Genomic DNA, 19,281 nt, shown 5'->3' with positions numbered 1-19,281 from the left:
ATCCGGTACAATTCCGTGTAGCTGTCGAACGAAAGACTGCAAGACATTTTTCCCAAGCCCGGCTGCCCAGGCCGGGCTCCGTAAATTAAAATGTGAATAATTAACACAGAGCCACCCCTCTCCCCCCACCCCTCACACACCACCCAGATGTATTAGTTTTAAGCTCGCCGTGTGCGATTTTAGGGTGGCTCCAACTCGAAGGTGGATGACGTTTGGCTCTGTAATCGCTTGGCAGAATTTTTAATTCCCCAACCAATGGCGCACCGCGCTTTGTATAACTGCAAGCGAATCTGTGTCGTAACGATCGGTAGTTTGCAGTAGTTGAAATATTCTCATCTGGACGGGTGAATGTGAATTATTCAATGGCAGTTTCGTTTTTAACGACTTCAAAAGGAGCTTTGTATTCGGTCGGGTCATTTGGTTGTAAATTAGTATCATATTTATGGAAAATGGCTATTACGCTTTGTCAAGCTTGCTCGGGAGCTAGTTTATAATATTCGGATGGAAAATGGGAAGAAAAATCTTCGTTATCTCACAATGGATGGGATTTGAAAAGTTCTTGCACCCGCAAAAATATGTCGGGCTTTCGAATCACCAACTTTGGAATTTATTAGCATCATCAATTACATACCTGTCGAGATATACCATCTTCTTTCCTTAGGGTTCATGTGTTCTAGTGGTCGTCTGTTCTATTATACTTTTTGGCTGTAACAGCCTTTGGATGAGAACCAGTTACCATGATGTACTGCTTAACTTGCTTTCGAAATTACATAGGTACGATGACCATATAAAAGTACTATTAAAGCTCACGCAAACAGTAGTAGGTACTGTGATGCTAGCTTACTCTTTGTTTGGCAGTAAAACATTATCATAGTTCGTTCGTTCGTTCGTTTCAGCCGAAAGACGTCCACGTCATAGTATATGGTGCTTATTAGACCATAGTATTGCGCACTACTGACACGCGTTCTTTTTCGATAAGGCTTAGTGTCTTTTAGCCTTCTGACGATGATCCGAATGCAAATTAATGTAATTTTTGTCCAATGAATGCAAAAACAGTGTTCTCTCAAATCCCATCAACACATCCCAAACGCCAATCATAATCCAATATTAATCAGCGGTGCGCCGAACGGGGCGCGGACAAATGAACCAATCGCTTACGTGATGATGACAATCGTAATCAACAACACAAAAAGCCAATCGCACGCACATAACTAATTCAATTTGCGTGTTGCCAGCCAGGGTTGTGTAGGTAGAGGCTTAGTTGAGGAAATTTTATGTCTTTTAGCAAAATTTCACAAGTAGGTTACGTTCCTGGAGAAATCTTCTTGACCATTTATTGTCTTGAAGCAGTGGTAAAGTTAAAATCCCATCAAAAACAATACTTGTCAAAAAAACCAAGTCTCGCAACTCAGTTGTTCTACGGTAAAAAGTTGTGAGATCCATGTAATACCAAGTCCAGGCCAGGAAATCTTTAACGTTTTACATAAATATACAGGGTGTTAGGTAAATGGGTATATGAGCCGACACTAGCCCATGTTAACATGGTCATATAAATGGTATGGTGAAGTCAGAAAATTGATATCTTCATTTTAATTATTTTATTTTTCATACAAATCGGATTTTATAAAATTTATTTTGTACGAAAATTAAAAAAATTAAAATGATGATATCAAATTTCTGACTTCACCATACCATTTATATGACCATGTTAACATGGGCTAGTGTCGGCTCATATACCCATTTACCTAACACCCTGTATTGACTTGGCCATCGCACTAAATAATTTAATTTACACGTGTTTTCATGCGATGGCCAAGTCAATATTTATGTAAAACGTTAAAGATTTCCTGGCCTGGACTTGGTATTACATGGATCTCACAACTTTTTACCGTAGAACAACTGAGTTGCGAGACTTGGTTTTTTTGACAAGTATTGTTTTTGATGGGATCTCATTTCTTTTTGTATTTTGTAGACAGCAGTTATGTATCTAGAAAACTGGACCGAAATTGAAAAATTTTACTCGACTTGGCGGTTGCACTACCGTGCCCCCAAATCTCATTTCTTTTTGTATTTTGTAGACAGCAGTTATGTATCTAGAAAACTGGACCGAAATTGAAAAATTTTACTCGACTTGGCGGTTGCACTACCGTGCCCCCAAATATTTTAGTTTTTCCTTGATTCATACACCAAACACTACTTATATTCCAAATTTGAAGCTTCTAGGTCTGCTAGAAGTGCCTTAGAGTTTTGATGATCGGTGAGTCAGTGAGTGACAAAATTAAGTAACTTTGACCCGTTATAATTCTTAAACTACTGGTTCAAATTGAATGAAATTTTAAATATACCGTGTCTTTACAATGCCTGCATAGCTAATGAAAATTCAGCCTTCTAGTTTTATCCACAACGAAGTTACAGGCAGTCGAAAATGGCCTGAATTGCTTCGAGAAAAGGATGGTACGGCCGTGCCGCTTTTTTGCTCGACTTGGTGGGGGCACTGCCGTGCCCCCAGATAATACTGGGACGTGTAAGAGCACTTTCAAAAGCCTATTTGAAGAAAAAAGCTACTTTTGTGACTTAAAATGTATTCTAGAAAGTACTGGGAATATTTCAATTTCGGAGTTTACAAACGATTCCATTTTGCCCTACGATTACTTTTCTAATGCCATTCGGTTTGTCGCACACCCCTGACCAGGTGAATTCCGGCGTCGGACGTACAATATTGATCACCGTTATCCCGGTTCGGCGATTTGCGGAAAAACTCCGCCGCATCGGGATACGGTCAATTATTAAAGGTGAGGGCACGCGCCGTGGGATAGGGAGCTGGATGTGGCTGGCGAATGTGGGTCAGGAGTAATTGTGAGCTAGTAGGTATTTGTTGCAGAAACCATGGTTTACAGTTTATGACTATAATAATTAAATCTTCGTAAGATGTCGATCCTGATTCTGATATTATGACTTTTTTAACTCATGTCTCCTTCCTCATTTCACTTTAGCAGTAATAGCAGTAAGTACTAGGTTCCAAAAAGACACGTTTCTTATGATGATGATCCTAGCTATTGAACTATAGAAGCAGGCTTACAGACAAATATAAGCAAGATAACACTTTTTTTCATTTCACTTAGAACTGGCTACTTCTGACTTTATTTTACCACTAACAAACAAACACCTGATGACTTGATCACGCGCTTCCATCGTCTCTAAGTCCTTGTACTGCGCGTGAAAAATGTTGTTGTTTCCGCCGAGCCGTAAAGCTGGAGTCAGTTTGCGCCGGGATGTTTTACGGGCCTCGAGGAATAGATCTGTTTCTATTTGCCGAGACGTTCTAGAATGGGATCAGTGCCGGATTAGCCACGTAGCAAGAGTAGCAAATGCTACGGTCCCCGCGAATTTGGGGGCCCCGCGCTCCAAAGCCTGTCTGACCGAAATAAAAAAAGATTAATTTAGATAGGAGCGTAAAATATCTTGCATTAGGCTATGCTTTACTTTCACTTGAAAATCTAAAACTCGATTTCATCACGTTAAATCATAAAAATAAGTAGGTAGGTATTTTACGAACTTTTTAACGTGAATGTTTGTTCTCTAATAGGCCAGTAGAATTAAACACAAAAATGAATTAAATCTGAAACAATTCCTACTAAAGATTTTAGTGCTTTAATGGCTTCATTAGTTGCCATATAAAGACTCTCCTAGGTTTTCGACTTCGACGGAGTTGTGCTTAAGTGGTGGGGGCCCCCGAAAGGGGCGCTTTTTCGGTTTTCCGGTTATACCGCGTAAAGGGCTTACCCTATCAAAAAGTGGTCTTCCTGACGGTTGAAGGGCATTTAATCCTGCATTAAATAAGACAAAATATATATGTTTTGAACAAACCGTTCTCGTGCAAATGTTCGGCAAAGTAGAAAATATGTGTATAACCCTCTCCACGTCCAATGGCGCTACCCGCAGGCTTCCAAGTCTTGAAAAGGAGCGCCTCAACCAGTGTAACCCTATCAAGGCTTACGAGTTACGATTTTTCCTACTTTGCCGAATATTTGCACGAGAACGGTTTGTCCAAAACGTATGAATTTGGTATTATTTAATGCAGAATTAAATGCCCTTCAACCGTCAGGAAGACCACTTTTCGATAGGGTAAGTCCTTTACGCGATATAACCGGAAAACATAAAAAGCGCCCCTTTCGGGGGCCCCCCACCACTTAAGCACAACTCCGTCGAAGTCGAAAACCTAGGAGAGTCTTAATGGGCAACCAATGAAGCCATTAAAGCGATAAAATCTTTTGTAGGACTTATTTCCGATTTAAAATGTAATTCTTCTACTGGCCTATAATGTTTAATTATAATCGATATAATATGTATTTAGACTAGCATCTATACAGGGTGTTGATTTCAATCCTCGCCATATTTATTTAGGTGATCTATTATGACTTATATAAACGCATTATCCACCAAAAAAAAAAATTACAAACTAAAGTAGAATTTTTAGCGAATATTTTCCGTGCGACATCAACTGTACTGTGGCTCTTAATACTGCAATACGCTTCAACTGCGGCACCCATCGAGCTACGCGGATCGCTCGCTTATCATGTCTGATAGTCTACTGAAGGAAGCCACGTAAAATAGGTAGTGTAAATAGGTATTTTTGTTTGACTAACTAAAGTTAAAGTTCGTTTTAAATTAGTTTGCTGTTTCCTATGTGTGTGTGTGTGTGTATTGGAGCGTACCTACGCGCTTTCCGCCACTACCTACCGCAATCGCGGGAGTATTTTGTACACAAAATTACCAGATTATTTACTCCCTACATTAAAAAAAACACATTCCTTTAAGTTTAGAACTAGGTACCTACTCACCGATGCGACTTCAGATGCGTTTCTACGTGCCCTCCCGTAACAGTAAACCATGTTTACGTACTCACGAGCACTGTACGTATGGTTTGGCATCTTCCTAACACTCACTCACTATTATTACACTCACTATCACACTTTCACACACTAAATACTCAAAACCGCACGAGAAAACAATCAAAAATCGCAAATTTGCAATTAGAAAAGTGCATTCGATGAAATACGTCCATCGAATGTCGTCGTGAATCGGTAGTTATCGTTATTCTTCATTTTCAACTAGTTTACGTAATTTTTAACATCAGAAAAGTTTAATTTCGTCAGTTTAGTACAGGAAATCTATCAACGAATGAGAATGTAAAAGCGGCGGGAAAAATACTTTGTTTAATCTTTGTGAACTAAAGATTCGTCCTATCATTAATGCTCTTAAAGCAAGCTTTCAAAACACTCAAATGCAAATGATTTGTAGATCTTTAATTACTAATCGTTATTATTAAAACGATAAGAATATCAATAAATTTTGGTAGTTATTTCGTGTAATGAAATTACATTCATTTAAACTAATCCCGAACATGATGATGAATTATTTTATGTAAGTTATGAAGAATGGAAGTCTAACCTGAACCTAACTAACATTCGTTCAGGGTATTTAAATTAAACGCCGATAGAAATGAAATTACGTTATTACGGTAGTAGGAAGTAATAAGTACTAGAAAACAGTTATCAAGCAGAGAGGAAGAGAAAAGTTGAAGTTACAAGGCAAGAAATAAGAAAATAGCGATTGAGTACTAGGTATTCTAAATACGAGCTAGATTTCGCGGAGCGTGCGCGCGGCCTCTCTGCGTGGAAAGCAAAATCGGACTGATGAACAGAGAAAATCGATGATCCACGATTGAGCGCCGGCCGCCCGATGACGCCCGAAACACGAAGATGGGGAAGTACCTATTCCGTGCGAGCCCGATGTCCGTGCCGCGTGCGAGCAGTACTTTTGAATGATAAGTAGGTACAAGCTTATCACACACATAAAAGCATGGTTTAATTAAAAAATAATAATAATGTAGGTTCTGTAAAAAAAATTATTTTGCGGAAGGAAGCAAATTCGTGTAAAAGGTTTTTTTTATTAATTAAAGAGTACTTAATTAGTTTTTAGAACAACAAATAAACTCGTAACATGATAAGGTGTAAGTAACTAATTTACTCATTACATTTTTAGGGTAGATTTGGATTAAGCTCTGTCCAGTAGTCGTCTTTGAACTCACAGCTGATTGTGGCTGATAGTTGACTGACTCATGGGCGAGCGCGGGTAGTGGGGAGCGGGACGGGGGGCGCAGCGCTTGCCCGGGTCACCGGGTACCTATTACACAGCGCGCCGTTTGCGTTGGGGGACTATTCTGCACTGTAGTGGTCGATTATGGAAATCGTAGATATTTAAAAAATAATAATAAAAAATTTGGAAGTCAGTTTTTTTGCTGATTCGTGATCAGAATAAGCTACTTAATCTACTCCCTAAATATGGCGGGTATTGAAATCAACACCCTGTAGATACCACATTTCTACCCTTCAAGCGGCCAGATTATTATTATTTTTTTTTCTATAGGTATACATTTATTTTATGAGTTTACGTAGGTAGCCGAGATTATACTTTTTTAATCGATTTTAATATAATATCGATTATCAATATATCGAGAAAACAGGCGAACTATTTAAAATTGATTAATTCAGTCACGATCCAATCTACTATAGTTGGTTGATTTATTATAAAATATAGATTCATTTTATGAGTGATTATAGCTAACCTTTTTAAAATAATTTTAATTTAGCTAGTGACGGTAGATTAAGAGCAAGGTGTTTTAGAGTCTCAAGTAAAAAAGCGGATAATTAAAAAATGAGTTTTACTATTATTTAACAAAAAACGTATGACAAAAGATCATTTTACAAACAACGTTTGAAAAACTAATCATTTTAAAAAACTTTTAATAAATAATTCTTTAGAATCGTGTTTTCCAAACTTAGAAATTGCCTTGCGCATTTACATGTCTCTCATGATCACTAACTGCAGTGGCGAACGTTCTTTTTCAACATTAAAACGTATTAAAAATGAATTAAGGAACACGATGGGACAAAAACGTCTTAATCATCTTACTTTGCTGAATATAGAGCATGATTTGCTTAAAGAAGTTGATATTGAAAGTGTTATCTCTAAATTTGCCCACATTAAATCAAGAAAAGTTCATTTGTAACAGTTTTGTTTCATTTAATACCCTAAACTTGAGAACCTAAAGCAAACCAAGGGCCCCTTGATAGAAATTTGCTACAGGCCCCGCGCTGGCTTAATCCGGCACTGAATGGGATATACATTGTATAGTTCAAGTTGACTAAAGGTGGAAAGCATTCAATGAGGACGAAGATATACCTTGTTGGATGTAATTAAGAACGTCTCTACTACGCTACCCAACATAATTTCATCGTGTTTAATAATAATTGACGAATTGTTTGTTCCGGTGTTTCTTCTCAGCACTTGCCATTATGTTTGTCTCGAAGCGCTGGTAGAACCCAAAAGATAAGGAGACATGTAAAGTGCCCCATAAGGGCTACCTTTTTTTATAATCTTAATAAGTACTTTTGATTTGATTGGGAATTGAATGCCAACATGTATGTATGTACGGGTAATGGAGGAGTATGTAAAGCATGTCTACTTTTGCATTTAATGTCTCATTGGTATCAGCAACTTTACAACAATCTTAAGTCCCCTACTTATTTGTTAGATTGAGATTTGAACTAAAAATCGCGCACTGTTATGAGCTCGTTAGTAGTTAATAACTTCCAAAAAATCGACAATGTCACAACTCACCTCTCTGTCTCGGGTATGGATGCGAAAGACGTAGCTTACAGTAGACAAACCAGCAGACTTAGAACTTCTATGAGAAGAAAATAATATATCCCTTTTGTACGAGTGCCTTTCCTAGTCGCCAATTCCCTGGTCCATCATCCTTTACGACCAAGTGTCCCTGCCTTTTCACCTCGATAATGAAAACAACGTAATGCCAACCTCAAACGCGACCCTTTCCAACTTATTGACGATATGTCATCCCCTTAAAAGCAAACGATGTTCACATCCCTCATCCCTCAATCTCCCAGAATCCATGTGGCCCCTAACAGCTTCCCTTATTTAGAGTGCATTCTGCAATTAAAAACGAAACGTACATTGTATCCCTGACGGACATAGACAAAAATTCATCAGCGAATATAAGTAGTAGCCAACTCCTCGCATATAAATAAAGCTGATGCGTCGCCCCCGGGGAGTGGTATGCATATATTAAACGTCACGCACAAAAATAGAATAAATTAATAATCCTATTTTACTATTCAAAATCCACCCTACATTTTCTAACTCTATAAATTAGTACCAGTGTAACTCGAATAGAATCGGTTCGAGTATGTCCATTTTAAAGAGGTTTATTTATGACACCTAATTTATTCCTTTGGAAAATCTGTTTTGTGAGTTTTAAGACGGATAACTTTTTTAGTTCAATATAATTAAAATCTTAACAATTTTAATTGTATTTTTCTTTTGACACTGTTAATTATTTTCAATAGCTAATTCAGTTACCTGTATCCTTGACTTTGCATAGGTAATAATCATAATCAATTCTACCAAAAAAAATTACCAGGTTCTTCGCTAATCTTAGTCATCATCATCATTTCAACCATAGGACGTCCGCTGAACATAAGCCTCCCCCAATGATTTCCATGTTGATCGGTTGGTAGCGGCCTGCGTCCAGCGCCTTCCTGCTACCTTTATGATGTCGTCAATCCACCTTGTGGGTGGACGTCCCACGCTGCGATTCCTCTTAGTAAAGAAAATATTATTATTGATTTAAACTCTGTTGATTTGAAATTTTCCGTTAAACGGTAGAAAGATTTCGCGAACCAATAGTAGCTCGCCGTCCGTTTCGTCCGTCAGTACGACCGCTCAAAATTGCCACCGTATATAATATTCGGTGTTTTTTAATTAAAACAGTGGCCACGGCCGATCGTGGCCCTTGTTCTGCCCAATTTTTTATCGCGTTTGTAAATATATCGTAAATCGTGCGCGTTTATTGACTGACCCGTATTGGGACCGGTTGAATTTTTTGGCTTTACATTTTTAACAATTATAAATAACGGGCCTGGGTGTGCGATAATTTTGCATAGATAATGTATGGGTGTTAAAATTGCGTTTTGGTTATATTTAATCGAGGATGTAGAGCCGTTGAAAGACGTAACCTGTTGGTCATAATGTCGGTTGTTATAAAAATCAACATCTAATCATGAAAGAAAAATTTCAAGAAGACTCGAATAGTCAGAGCAAAGAAAATTTCTCATTACCTAGGTATCATGAATCTACTAGTATTTATTTACTGAGTAAGTGAACTACATCTCAGAAAGAATAATTTATACAGAACAGTAGATATTCTTATTCGATTTTATTCGAACTGTGTTACATTTTCTACAAGTATTATCCACTTGGCCATATCACATGATCTTTCCATAGCAAGTCCTAACACTTCTGCTTTATTTGGATATTTGTATTGTTGAAAGAAAGTAATATAGGTTATCCCTTTAAAATTGTGTTGCATTACCATAAATCTGTATTGTAACGTCGGTTTACATTTTTTACAATGGAGATTGATTCGCGAAATCTATTCACATCCACGCGTCGCTAATCCCATTTGTTTTACATTGAATAAACCTTAATGATCGCCCTCGTCAATGTAAATCAAAGCGGGCCCGTCATCGCACACATTTATTGGCGTTAGAAAAGCACCCAATCATCGGCGCCCGTCCATTGTTCCCGCAAATAATCGTAAATTCCGAACGGACAAAATATAATAAATTGCCGATGAGATCTGCGCGAACACTTCAACAATGCACCGATTTGCGAACAACAATTCTAATCCACACCCCTATTCCCAAGGACTAAGAACAAAAATTGGATGAAAATACAGCTATTGGGCCGCAGCAAAATCTCCGGCCAGTCTATATTTGCACACCGAACCCTTTGTTGGCCGCTTTTTTCGGTTGTTTCCGCGTACAAGCTGATAGAACACGTTTTTCGAATCATTAAACAGTTTCGACCGCGTCCGCGGTTGGCGGGAAAAAGGAATGGCCGAAAAAAAAGGAATAGAAATTTTTACACCGAGCAGTGGCCCGGAGTGATCGTTGTTTCGCCACGATAAAGCTGTGCGCGGATAAAGGAATGTTGAGCCAGCGGATTGTTTGGATTCTTTGGTTATCGATTAAAGGGTTAAAGAATTAAGTCTATTAGGAGTAGGAGCAGTGATTATATCTGGAATATGGCAATGAAAACAAAAAAGAAATGAGTAATACTGACTTAAGTATTTAGTAGAACTGCTGACATGTATTGTTTTCATGATTTCTAGCTGTGTGACGGTACATAGATTATTATCTCATATTAACAAGACAGATAAAAGTCAGTTCAACTATCAAAACCACTTGAGCGCAGTATTCGGATCGCAACCGACCCGATACCTCACGTGACATCGACACCCATCGTTTAGCTCTTGACACTTTGCAAGTTGCACTTTCTGCCGTGAGAAAGACCGATTCAGGTAAATGTTACATGTAATGAATGAGGGAAAATGGTCATCATTAATGCTTTTTTCACATGACTTAAAACTTAACATTCCAATTTGTTTTTTAAATTATTAATGCAACAAACAGTCATCTATCTATAGGAACAAGTTTAACATAAATATTGAGCTTTTACAATATCTAAAATTAGTGTCATCTCCAGAAATAGACACAATAGGCGTTAAACAAAAACTGCGTTTTTCATCCCTTCCAATACTTAACACATAGAAAAGTGAGTTTTTCCTGTCCATCTGATGGGTGAGCGTGGACTGCAAGGATTAATGGCATTCGTCTCTAATTAATGTGCGCACACGCTCCTAGGAGAACGTTCGAGTCCCCCCACTAGTAGTTTTTGTGGTTTATTTATAAATTACAGTAGAATCTCGATTATCCGGACTTCGATTATCCGGATATCCGATTATCCGGACTCATTCTTCATGCTTTCTAATTACTGATTCAGGATCTGGACCCATAAAAACCGAAGGCGCCGCCACCGTAACATGATACGGACGTCTTTTTGGTTCATTGTTAAAAGAAATGGATGACCAATGCAATGGTCTAAAATTTAGATTTTTAGTCTCTAAAATGATGTATTGAAAACCCTTTCTATTGTAAAAAGTTAATTATTGTTTGATTTTACTTTGAAATCGATTATCCGGATTTTCGATTATCCGGACCACCCCTGGTTTTAATTGATCCGGATAATCGGGATTCTACTGTATTTACTTCAATTCCTTGGTTTGTCCAATGTAAAATAGAATAGAAAACGTTTATTTTGCTGCCACATGGAAACGCATACATACACAAAACAGTAAAAATTACAGAATCATTAAAAAAATAAATAATCGGTAAAATTACTTATTAGGCGGCGTTGCAGCAGCAAAAAGGTCCCCGTCTCAGCTTTTGTCTATGTGTTAAGTTCCAAATTCCTAATAGAGTGGTTTAATCTTCTATTACCGATTTAGTGTCATTTTACAGGAACCTAACTGTCCCATAAAGTTACCATATCACGACGTAGGTGAACTAATTAGTTTTTGATTTATTTAGGGAATCTTTTACATTATTAACGTTAATTACGCTATTCTATGGACCAGTGAGAAGCTTTTCGTCGGCTGTTGCTTATTTTTACAGATTTGCTCTTTTTAGTGCTATCTTATTCTAGAACATTTTTTTTTTGCTCATGGTGGATATGGCAGCCTAAAATCTTAAAAATCTACATCCAAGTAAGAAGCAATATCGAACATTACAAAATTTTGGATAAAATACCACCGTGTAACCAAATCCAAGATATATTACGGTTCCGATGTCCTATTGAGCCCTCTTCAGGTCCCATTAAACTTTTTTCGAATTTTATTGTACGGAAGATATTGTTCTTCTTGTTGCGCCCCAATGTATTGGAGTTATTATTTTAACTGTACTACGCGTGAGTTGACTGTTATGAATATCAATTGGATGTTTTTATTTTGGAGGAATAAATTACCTTATACCTATAAATAAATACTAGCTATATTTACCACAACAACTTCATATGAACTTTTTGTAAAAATGGTATCTTAACCATTAGAGTTAAGCAATCACTTCAATTATTTGACTTAATTTAAGCATCACTACTATATCTGTCAAAAATTCAGTTCCCAACGCAACATTATCTCGACACTTATGTAAGCTATGTTGATGATATACCCAAGTGTCAGCATTTGGGGCATTCTTTAAATTCACAAGCAATTTAATATAACTGACTGACAGGTATGTTTTGTTTAAATCACTTACTTTTTACAAAGCATGTCACGTGTTTGTAAAGTCGAAATTTTGTAATAAGAGATTAAAAATCCCCCAATGCCTCCCCTTACCGAACCGTCATTTATGAAATTTGCCAAAAAGAAAGTTAATTACGACCAAGTCGCAACCATCGATCACGCGATGAAAAGATCCAAAGATCTGCATCGAACGATCGCAACAATCAATTTTCATTTGCGACAAAAAACCGAAAGAAAGGGCACAGATGGCAGCAATTTTTTAATCGCAAGGAGAATGCTCGCAGTCGGTCACAGACAAATACCCCATAATTAATGATCCGAACACTTTTATTTTATCTACCATACCAATAGCAGGGAAGGAAGCCACAAACAAAACAGTGAGCGGGTGTCGAACGAAAGGAGAATTTATCATGTAGACGGAGAGACAGCACGACCGCCAATGTCCATTTGGATAATGCCCAACGCGATTAAAAATATAAAAATACCCCACCACCCGCAGGGGGAGGATTTGACGGAGGACACCGCGCTGAGGACACAAAAGGATTATAAATGAGAAGGAATTTTAGATAATATTTGTACGTTGGATGTGGATTGTAATGTTGGCGAGATCGCCCTCCCCCGAGCGGGAGTCGCCTTCCGCGATCCTAATGACTGTTTGTATCAATTTGTTAGTATTGTATTTGAATATTTTCGTACGTTCGTTACGATTTTAATCCCCTGTGGTCGGCGGGATCGATGCTTTTTGTTTAATATTTCTCTGTTCGCGTTTTTATTTTAAATTCGTTTGATCGTGGCGCCGTTGATTAAAGGCGTTGTTGGACTTTTTTCAGCGATATACGGAACTGCGGCTTTTCGTTGCGCTCGTCCTTTTGCCTCGCACTTGCCTATTGGGCGCTCTTTTATTTCTGCTCGGGCTTCTGCATCTGAAATCCTCGTTTGGGACGTGTAAATACAAGTTATTTTCTTTTCTTATAGCCCTTTTTTCGATGTTTGCTTAATTCTCCGGTTTGAAACGAGACGTGTGCTCTGGCGATAGTACAAAGGGGTCGAAAAACATGAAAATGTATTTCATCGTCATAATTAATACGTTTTTTTTTCGTGGATTTTAAAAACGAAGGATGAATCCGAATGAGCTCGCCGAGAAAAGAATAACACCGGACCGCGACACAGAGTGTTTTCAATTCATTATCTCGAAAACAAAAATTTCATTAGCCCCGGAGATTTCCTTTTTAAATTTAATTATTCATATTTAAATTAAACAAAATATAATAGAGGCCAGCTTAAAAAAGCGGCTTTATCGTATCATATTTTATTAACCAAATTTATAATTCTGCGCCGATTCGAGTAAATCCTGACCAGGGGTCCGAGGGAGATATTTATGAATGCCAAGCAGAAAAATCCACAATAATATTTCAGGGTGGACGTCCGGTCTTTACTTCCCCCCTGATCTATTTAAAAAAGAGGCCCGGAAGGACAAAAGGGCGGGTCGTAAAAAAACTGGACACGTATAGAGGTTGCGGCCGGCGCCCGGCTTTGTCTGATTCTTATTTTTTACCGGATCGGAACGTTTTTTATCGGTTTTGTTCCGGAGACAGTGGAGTCGCCTCTAATGCCCATTTGTAATTTTATTTTGGGATGCCTTTTTCGTCCGTGGGATGACCGGCTCTTTAAGAGTGATTTATGCATCGTTTTAATGGATAACACCGAGCATTTACATAGGCACATGTATTTTTTGAGGTGAGACGTGAACAAAACTGGATTTATTTGGCCACAACAACAACTAGACATCTAATCTAATTCCGTAATCTTTCTCATTCTTTTGCAATCTTATGCTTGAGGCGACTCATAGAGTTAGCTACCAAAATGTAACATGCCGCAAAATAGCATTAAAAATATATTTTTATTACTTAAATCTTATAAACTGACAAGTCCAGAACTAATAATACATCCCTATAACAAAATGGCAAACACTATACTAAAAACAATATTAATATTCATGAACACAAAATAGGCTAGATGACAAAATTTCAATTATTTGTCCGTCAGACAGATAATTAGAAAATATTAGACTCATATTTTTTATTTTCTTTCATAATTAAATAATAACAGTGCTACATCGAGTTGAAATGGCGCGATACGAGTAGTTTTTACTCAAAAGTGACGTCACGCGACATTTCAACTCAATATAATACTGTAATTATTCGATTATGGAAAAAAATTAAAAATATGAGTCTAATATTTTCTTATTCTCTGTCTGACGGACTAAATAAAATTCTATTTCATTACCCAGTCATCATCCCTATTCTGCAATCTTTGATCAAATCATGACTGCAAATGACAAAAACTTTACCAAGAAAACCTATTCCGGACAGTCCCTATTAAAAACAAAGTCCTTCATTAGTTTCAATAAGTGTAATGCAAGTGACCTTAATTCAGTAGGGTAGATAACGAATTCGGCGTGCACATTCCGCATGCAATCGGGGCTAATCGCGTTGAGCCGGATCGAGTTTACATCGCGCGTCCGCTAATTCGCTGCCCCAATTCTGGATTGAATCGTCGACGTATATCAGGAATTCAGGAACGTTGGTCAGCTGAGCTGGACCTATTTTTGATTTTTTTATTAGTGTAGGGAATTTTAGAACAAACGACTTGTACAGTGTCAGCGTCAAATAGGTAGTTCGTGACACCCAAAGTGCCCAAAAAGTTGACAACACAACCTTATTCCAATTGTAACAAAGACGTGATGCGAACTTTTCGCTACTTTGAGCGTCTCGAACTATGTGACGCTAAGTGTACATACGAGTAGCAATGAAAGTATAATGATTTCGACCAGCTCGATTTTATGACAAACTGTTAAACAACATTTGCCAAATATTTGTTTATGTTTCTACCTAACGTTGTAGAGATAAGTTCCTTAATTAATTCGAAAAAGTTCGTGGTTTAATAACCATCCTGGGTGTGACAGTAGTTTCAAGGATATTGCTCTAATGTTGCCGACAGGTAAGGATACCGGACGATAGCGTCAAAGCAAACCAACCAAGTTGCAGTTAAAGGATTGAAGGAAACACCATCTAATTGTTACTGTTTTTGTGCATAGAAAATCAACCAACCCTTAAATTGATATCCGAATGGATCACATTAGTATTACACAGTCCACGTTACACGGTTTTGTCTGCCCGTCATCAGCATACGCATCCGCCTAACAAAGCACACACGGGCATAACTGAAAAATTATGAAAAAAGCCACCCGCGATAGCAGCAAGGAAGTGAACCCGCCCCGGGGGCAGGTGGTTTTTAGAATATAACCCATTATCATCGGTAAAAACCGGGCATCCATTACGGCTGATAAATACGGCAAAGATCCGCTCGCCCTTAGATAATAATTTGATTACGCAGGTTTGGTTTTTTGCGGGAAGAATTAATCGCTCGGGATGCGGTTTTGGATGTGTGTTTCCAGTTTTCTTTTGTTTTCAACCGATTTTAGGGATGGACGACCGTTTGTCTGGGGTGTTAAATTTTTTTCTTATTTTCCGGTTCATATTTTAATGACCAATGAACAGGAATCACCCTATTAATTTTTTTTTTCTTTATTTTATTTCCTTGAACATTTTTTTTTCGATTTAATTTCATTTTGATCAATAAGAATAAGAATGTACTTATTCTTTCCCTAAGAAATAAGGATAGATGTTTTTAGTGTTTGATGGACTGTCATATCTAACTGACGCATTAAAGCATTAAAACACCAATACAAATCTGTCATAAATGTTAGACATGTTTTAGAGCACGTTTCGAAAAATATTTAATTGATATTCTGATATGCTTTGCATAATACTTATGCCTAATAAATAATGCAAATAATGTTCAATGCTTCTTAAAGTTATCAGTATGTATCGATATGTAACTGACTTTAAGAAATAATATCATTCGCGGCCGCTCATTTCCTAAAGCCACCAGCGCTACATCAGACAACAGCGCCCAGCGTCCAGTCGCTAATCGCATTCCGGGCTACGGCGCGCTAATTCGACGGGTAATGCAATAACTATCACTCAACTGACAATAATACTAAACTGCTGATATGCGATGACGCAATTACGCGACCGGTTTGAATTGATTTGATGTGCCTCGATTTTAATCAGCGTAACAATTTCTAGTTCATCAATGACATTAACATGTTAGCGTAATTTAAAGTATCTCATATGGTAATATGGTATTAGAGGAAAATGTTTGTTGAATATGATAAAAAACAAATGAGCTAAGTAAAATGGTATTGAGTAAGGTTCTTTATCAAATGAATTTAAAGTTCATTATTAGGACAAAATCCTTGGGGTTGGCCTTTGTACATCAGTGGACGTCATTTGGGTGAAACGAACGGTACCTACTGATACTCAAAATGAATTCATATTTTATCCACTGAAGATAGTTGGGTAATTGTTATACTCGCGAGTCAGAACGGTCAGTAATGCGGAGCGTGAAGTCTCGCGGGCTCCGTTTGACGCGTATCGGCCTGCATACTTGATGGCTTAATTGGATTGCACTGTAAATGTTGCGGTGCGGTGTCTTTTACGCGTCAGTGGTATTAACTTATGCTGATTTAATAAATACGAAAGTTAATTTAGAGTTACTTTTACATCTAGAAGTTTATCAGTAGTATATAGTTTTGTTAAGTTTATCATAACGGATAGGCTTAATTGATGGGGCCTTAAAGAAAGACACATGTTACCTGACATTTTGTCGTAAAAATCACTGTTTCTAATGTAAGCGATATGAAAATCTGTTTGATAGAGAGATAACATAGAAATGTAGCCAGTTTGATACGTGATCAACGCGCAAAGTAGTAAAATAAAGGCGCCCACAACTAAATACGGAGCTTGATACGATACGAAGGCTGTTGCGATGATTTGATCTGGAAATAATTGTTACATATCAGTCAATATTACGGATCCGGCTATGTGGCCAGGGTAGATCCTGGCTTTCCCACCTAAATAACTCTTATTTCAAGTTTATCTCTTGTCTTTCCAGGAGTGCCACGCTTGACGAGAGGTTCCTGTACTCGCAAACTGAAGTGAGGAGTGTGCAATGGCATCCTACGTCGCTGTCGCGGCTTCTTGTCTTGGTCTCCGACAATACTTTGAGGTGTGTGATGCTATATTTGTTTATTCTTTAATGTTTTAATTTTCATACTCGTAAGATAAACTTAATGCCTTGTGGTGGCACTCTCTGTTTAGATGTGTTTTTATAGTAAAATTTATATAATATACAGGGTGTTAGGTAAATGGGTATATGAGCCGACACTAGCCCATGTTAACATGGTCATATAAATGGTATGGTGAAGTCAGAAAATTGATATCTTCATTTTAACTATTTTAATTTTCATACAAATCGGAATTTGTAAAATTTATTTTGTATGAAAATTAAAAAAATTAAAATCATGATACCAAATTTCTGACTTCACCATACCATTTATATGCCTATGTTAACATGGGCTAGTGTCGGCTCATATACCCATTTACCTAACACCCGGTAGATAACTTGGTTCTATTGTGAAAGAATTCTTTGTCATTTTTGTAAGCTAAGTATCAGTTTTTGTAACTGCTCTATCATCATCAACAGCCCTTTACAGTCCACTGCTGGACTATGAGCCTCCTCCACTATAGTGGAGGTTAGAGCAGTAACTGCTCTAGCTTTCGATTATTATAAATACTTACAACTTTTAAAAAACCTTGAGAAAGAAGCTGACAAAGTAACTTAATTTCACGCTCTGCTTCTTCTCAGTACTGGCTCAAATTACCTAAAGTATTAGACGGGTCTATGTTATGGTTAGAGTTTGCCCTGAAAATGTCTGATAACTCATGCCTGGATCATAGTTTTCAGGGTGTAAGTTCGGGGTAGGGAATTCCACATAAATCACATAATTGATACAAGATATAAGTTTTATTTATTATTATGGTCTAATACTTCTCTAGTATTATTAACTAAATACCACGAACATTTTCCAGGCTCTACAACGTAGCAGTAAAGACAGGGCCCAAGCTGGTCAAAGTGATCACCATAGGCCCGAAGCCCCACGGCCTGTTAGCTGGCCGGACCTTCCTAGACAGCCTAGGGGATACGGCCGTGGACTTCACCCCTACTCCTGACTCGGAACACATCCTCATACTGAGGGGAAACGGCGATGTGTACATGATGCCGTGCGACATAGAAGCCATGAGGTAAGTTTTCTAGAGTTTTGTTGCGGCCGTGAATTTCGCCCTCACTTCTGACTCCGAGCATACTCCTCATGCTGAGAGGAAACGGCAATGTGTACATGATGCCGTTTGACATAGAAGGCATGAGGTAATCTTTTTATTTTCACCAGTATCTGTGACTTCAGATTCAGACATGAGTAGTGTTATCACATCATTACAACATCGTGTATCGTGATGCTTGACCGTCTCTAATTTACCAGAGATAAATGGAAAATCTGGCCTATACTCACCACGCTGACCATATGGTTTGCGCAGTTCTGGATGTTCGCATATTATTTTATCCTTTTATCGCCCTTTGCGACATCCTCGGAAAGAGTGGGAGTAATCTGACGAAACCACGCGGTTATTGTATTTCTATAAAATTTATAAATAACTTTGTATATTTCCAGCTCCAACCAGCCAAAGATCACCGGTCCCTTAGCCATGTATCCTCCAGCAGACGACAACTACGGCACCGACTCGTGTTCCATCATAGCGCTGGGCAGCCCCGACGCGCCACCTGTAGTGGTGGTAGCTACCTGCTCCGCTGCCTTGTACCACTGCCTGCTTCTGCCCCATGTGAGTGACATGTGTATTTCCAACTCCAACCAGCCAAAGATCACCGGTCCCCTAGCCATGTATCCTCCAGCAGACGACAACTACGGCACCGACTCGTGCTCCATCATAGCGCTGGGCAGCCCCGACGCGCCGCCTGTAGTGGTGGTGGCTACCTGCTCGGCTGCCTTGTACCACTGCCTCCTGCTGCCCCATGTGAGTGATATGTTGTACCCTGTGCAGAGATGGACCATCATGGGGGTGGATAAGGCCCCGTGA

The 19,281-nt window shown here is 38.3% G+C and overlaps 1 protein-coding gene across 1 annotated transcript in view; it reads left to right on the top strand.

Moving 5' to 3' along the window:
• LOC135082499 (nucleoporin 88-like) overlaps positions 1–19,281 on the top strand; it is a 45,319-nt gene extending 26,038 nt beyond the window's left edge. Inside the window, exons 3-5 of the mRNA XM_063977296.1 lie at positions 17,243–17,356; positions 18,220–18,432; positions 18,858–19,281. Coding sequence (XP_063833366.1) covers positions 17,243–17,356; positions 18,220–18,432; positions 18,858–19,281 — 751 coding nt within the window. The remainder of the gene's footprint in view (positions 1–17,242; positions 17,357–18,219; positions 18,433–18,857) is intronic.

The sequence above is a fragment of the Ostrinia nubilalis genome, chromosome 21 (genome assembly GCF_963855985.1).
Source record: "Ostrinia nubilalis chromosome 21, ilOstNubi1.1, whole genome shotgun sequence".
NCBI lineage: Eukaryota > Metazoa > Arthropoda > Insecta > Lepidoptera > Crambidae > Ostrinia > Ostrinia nubilalis.
Note: the sequence above shows the minus strand (reverse complement) of the source record. Positions and strands in the feature narration are given on the sequence as shown.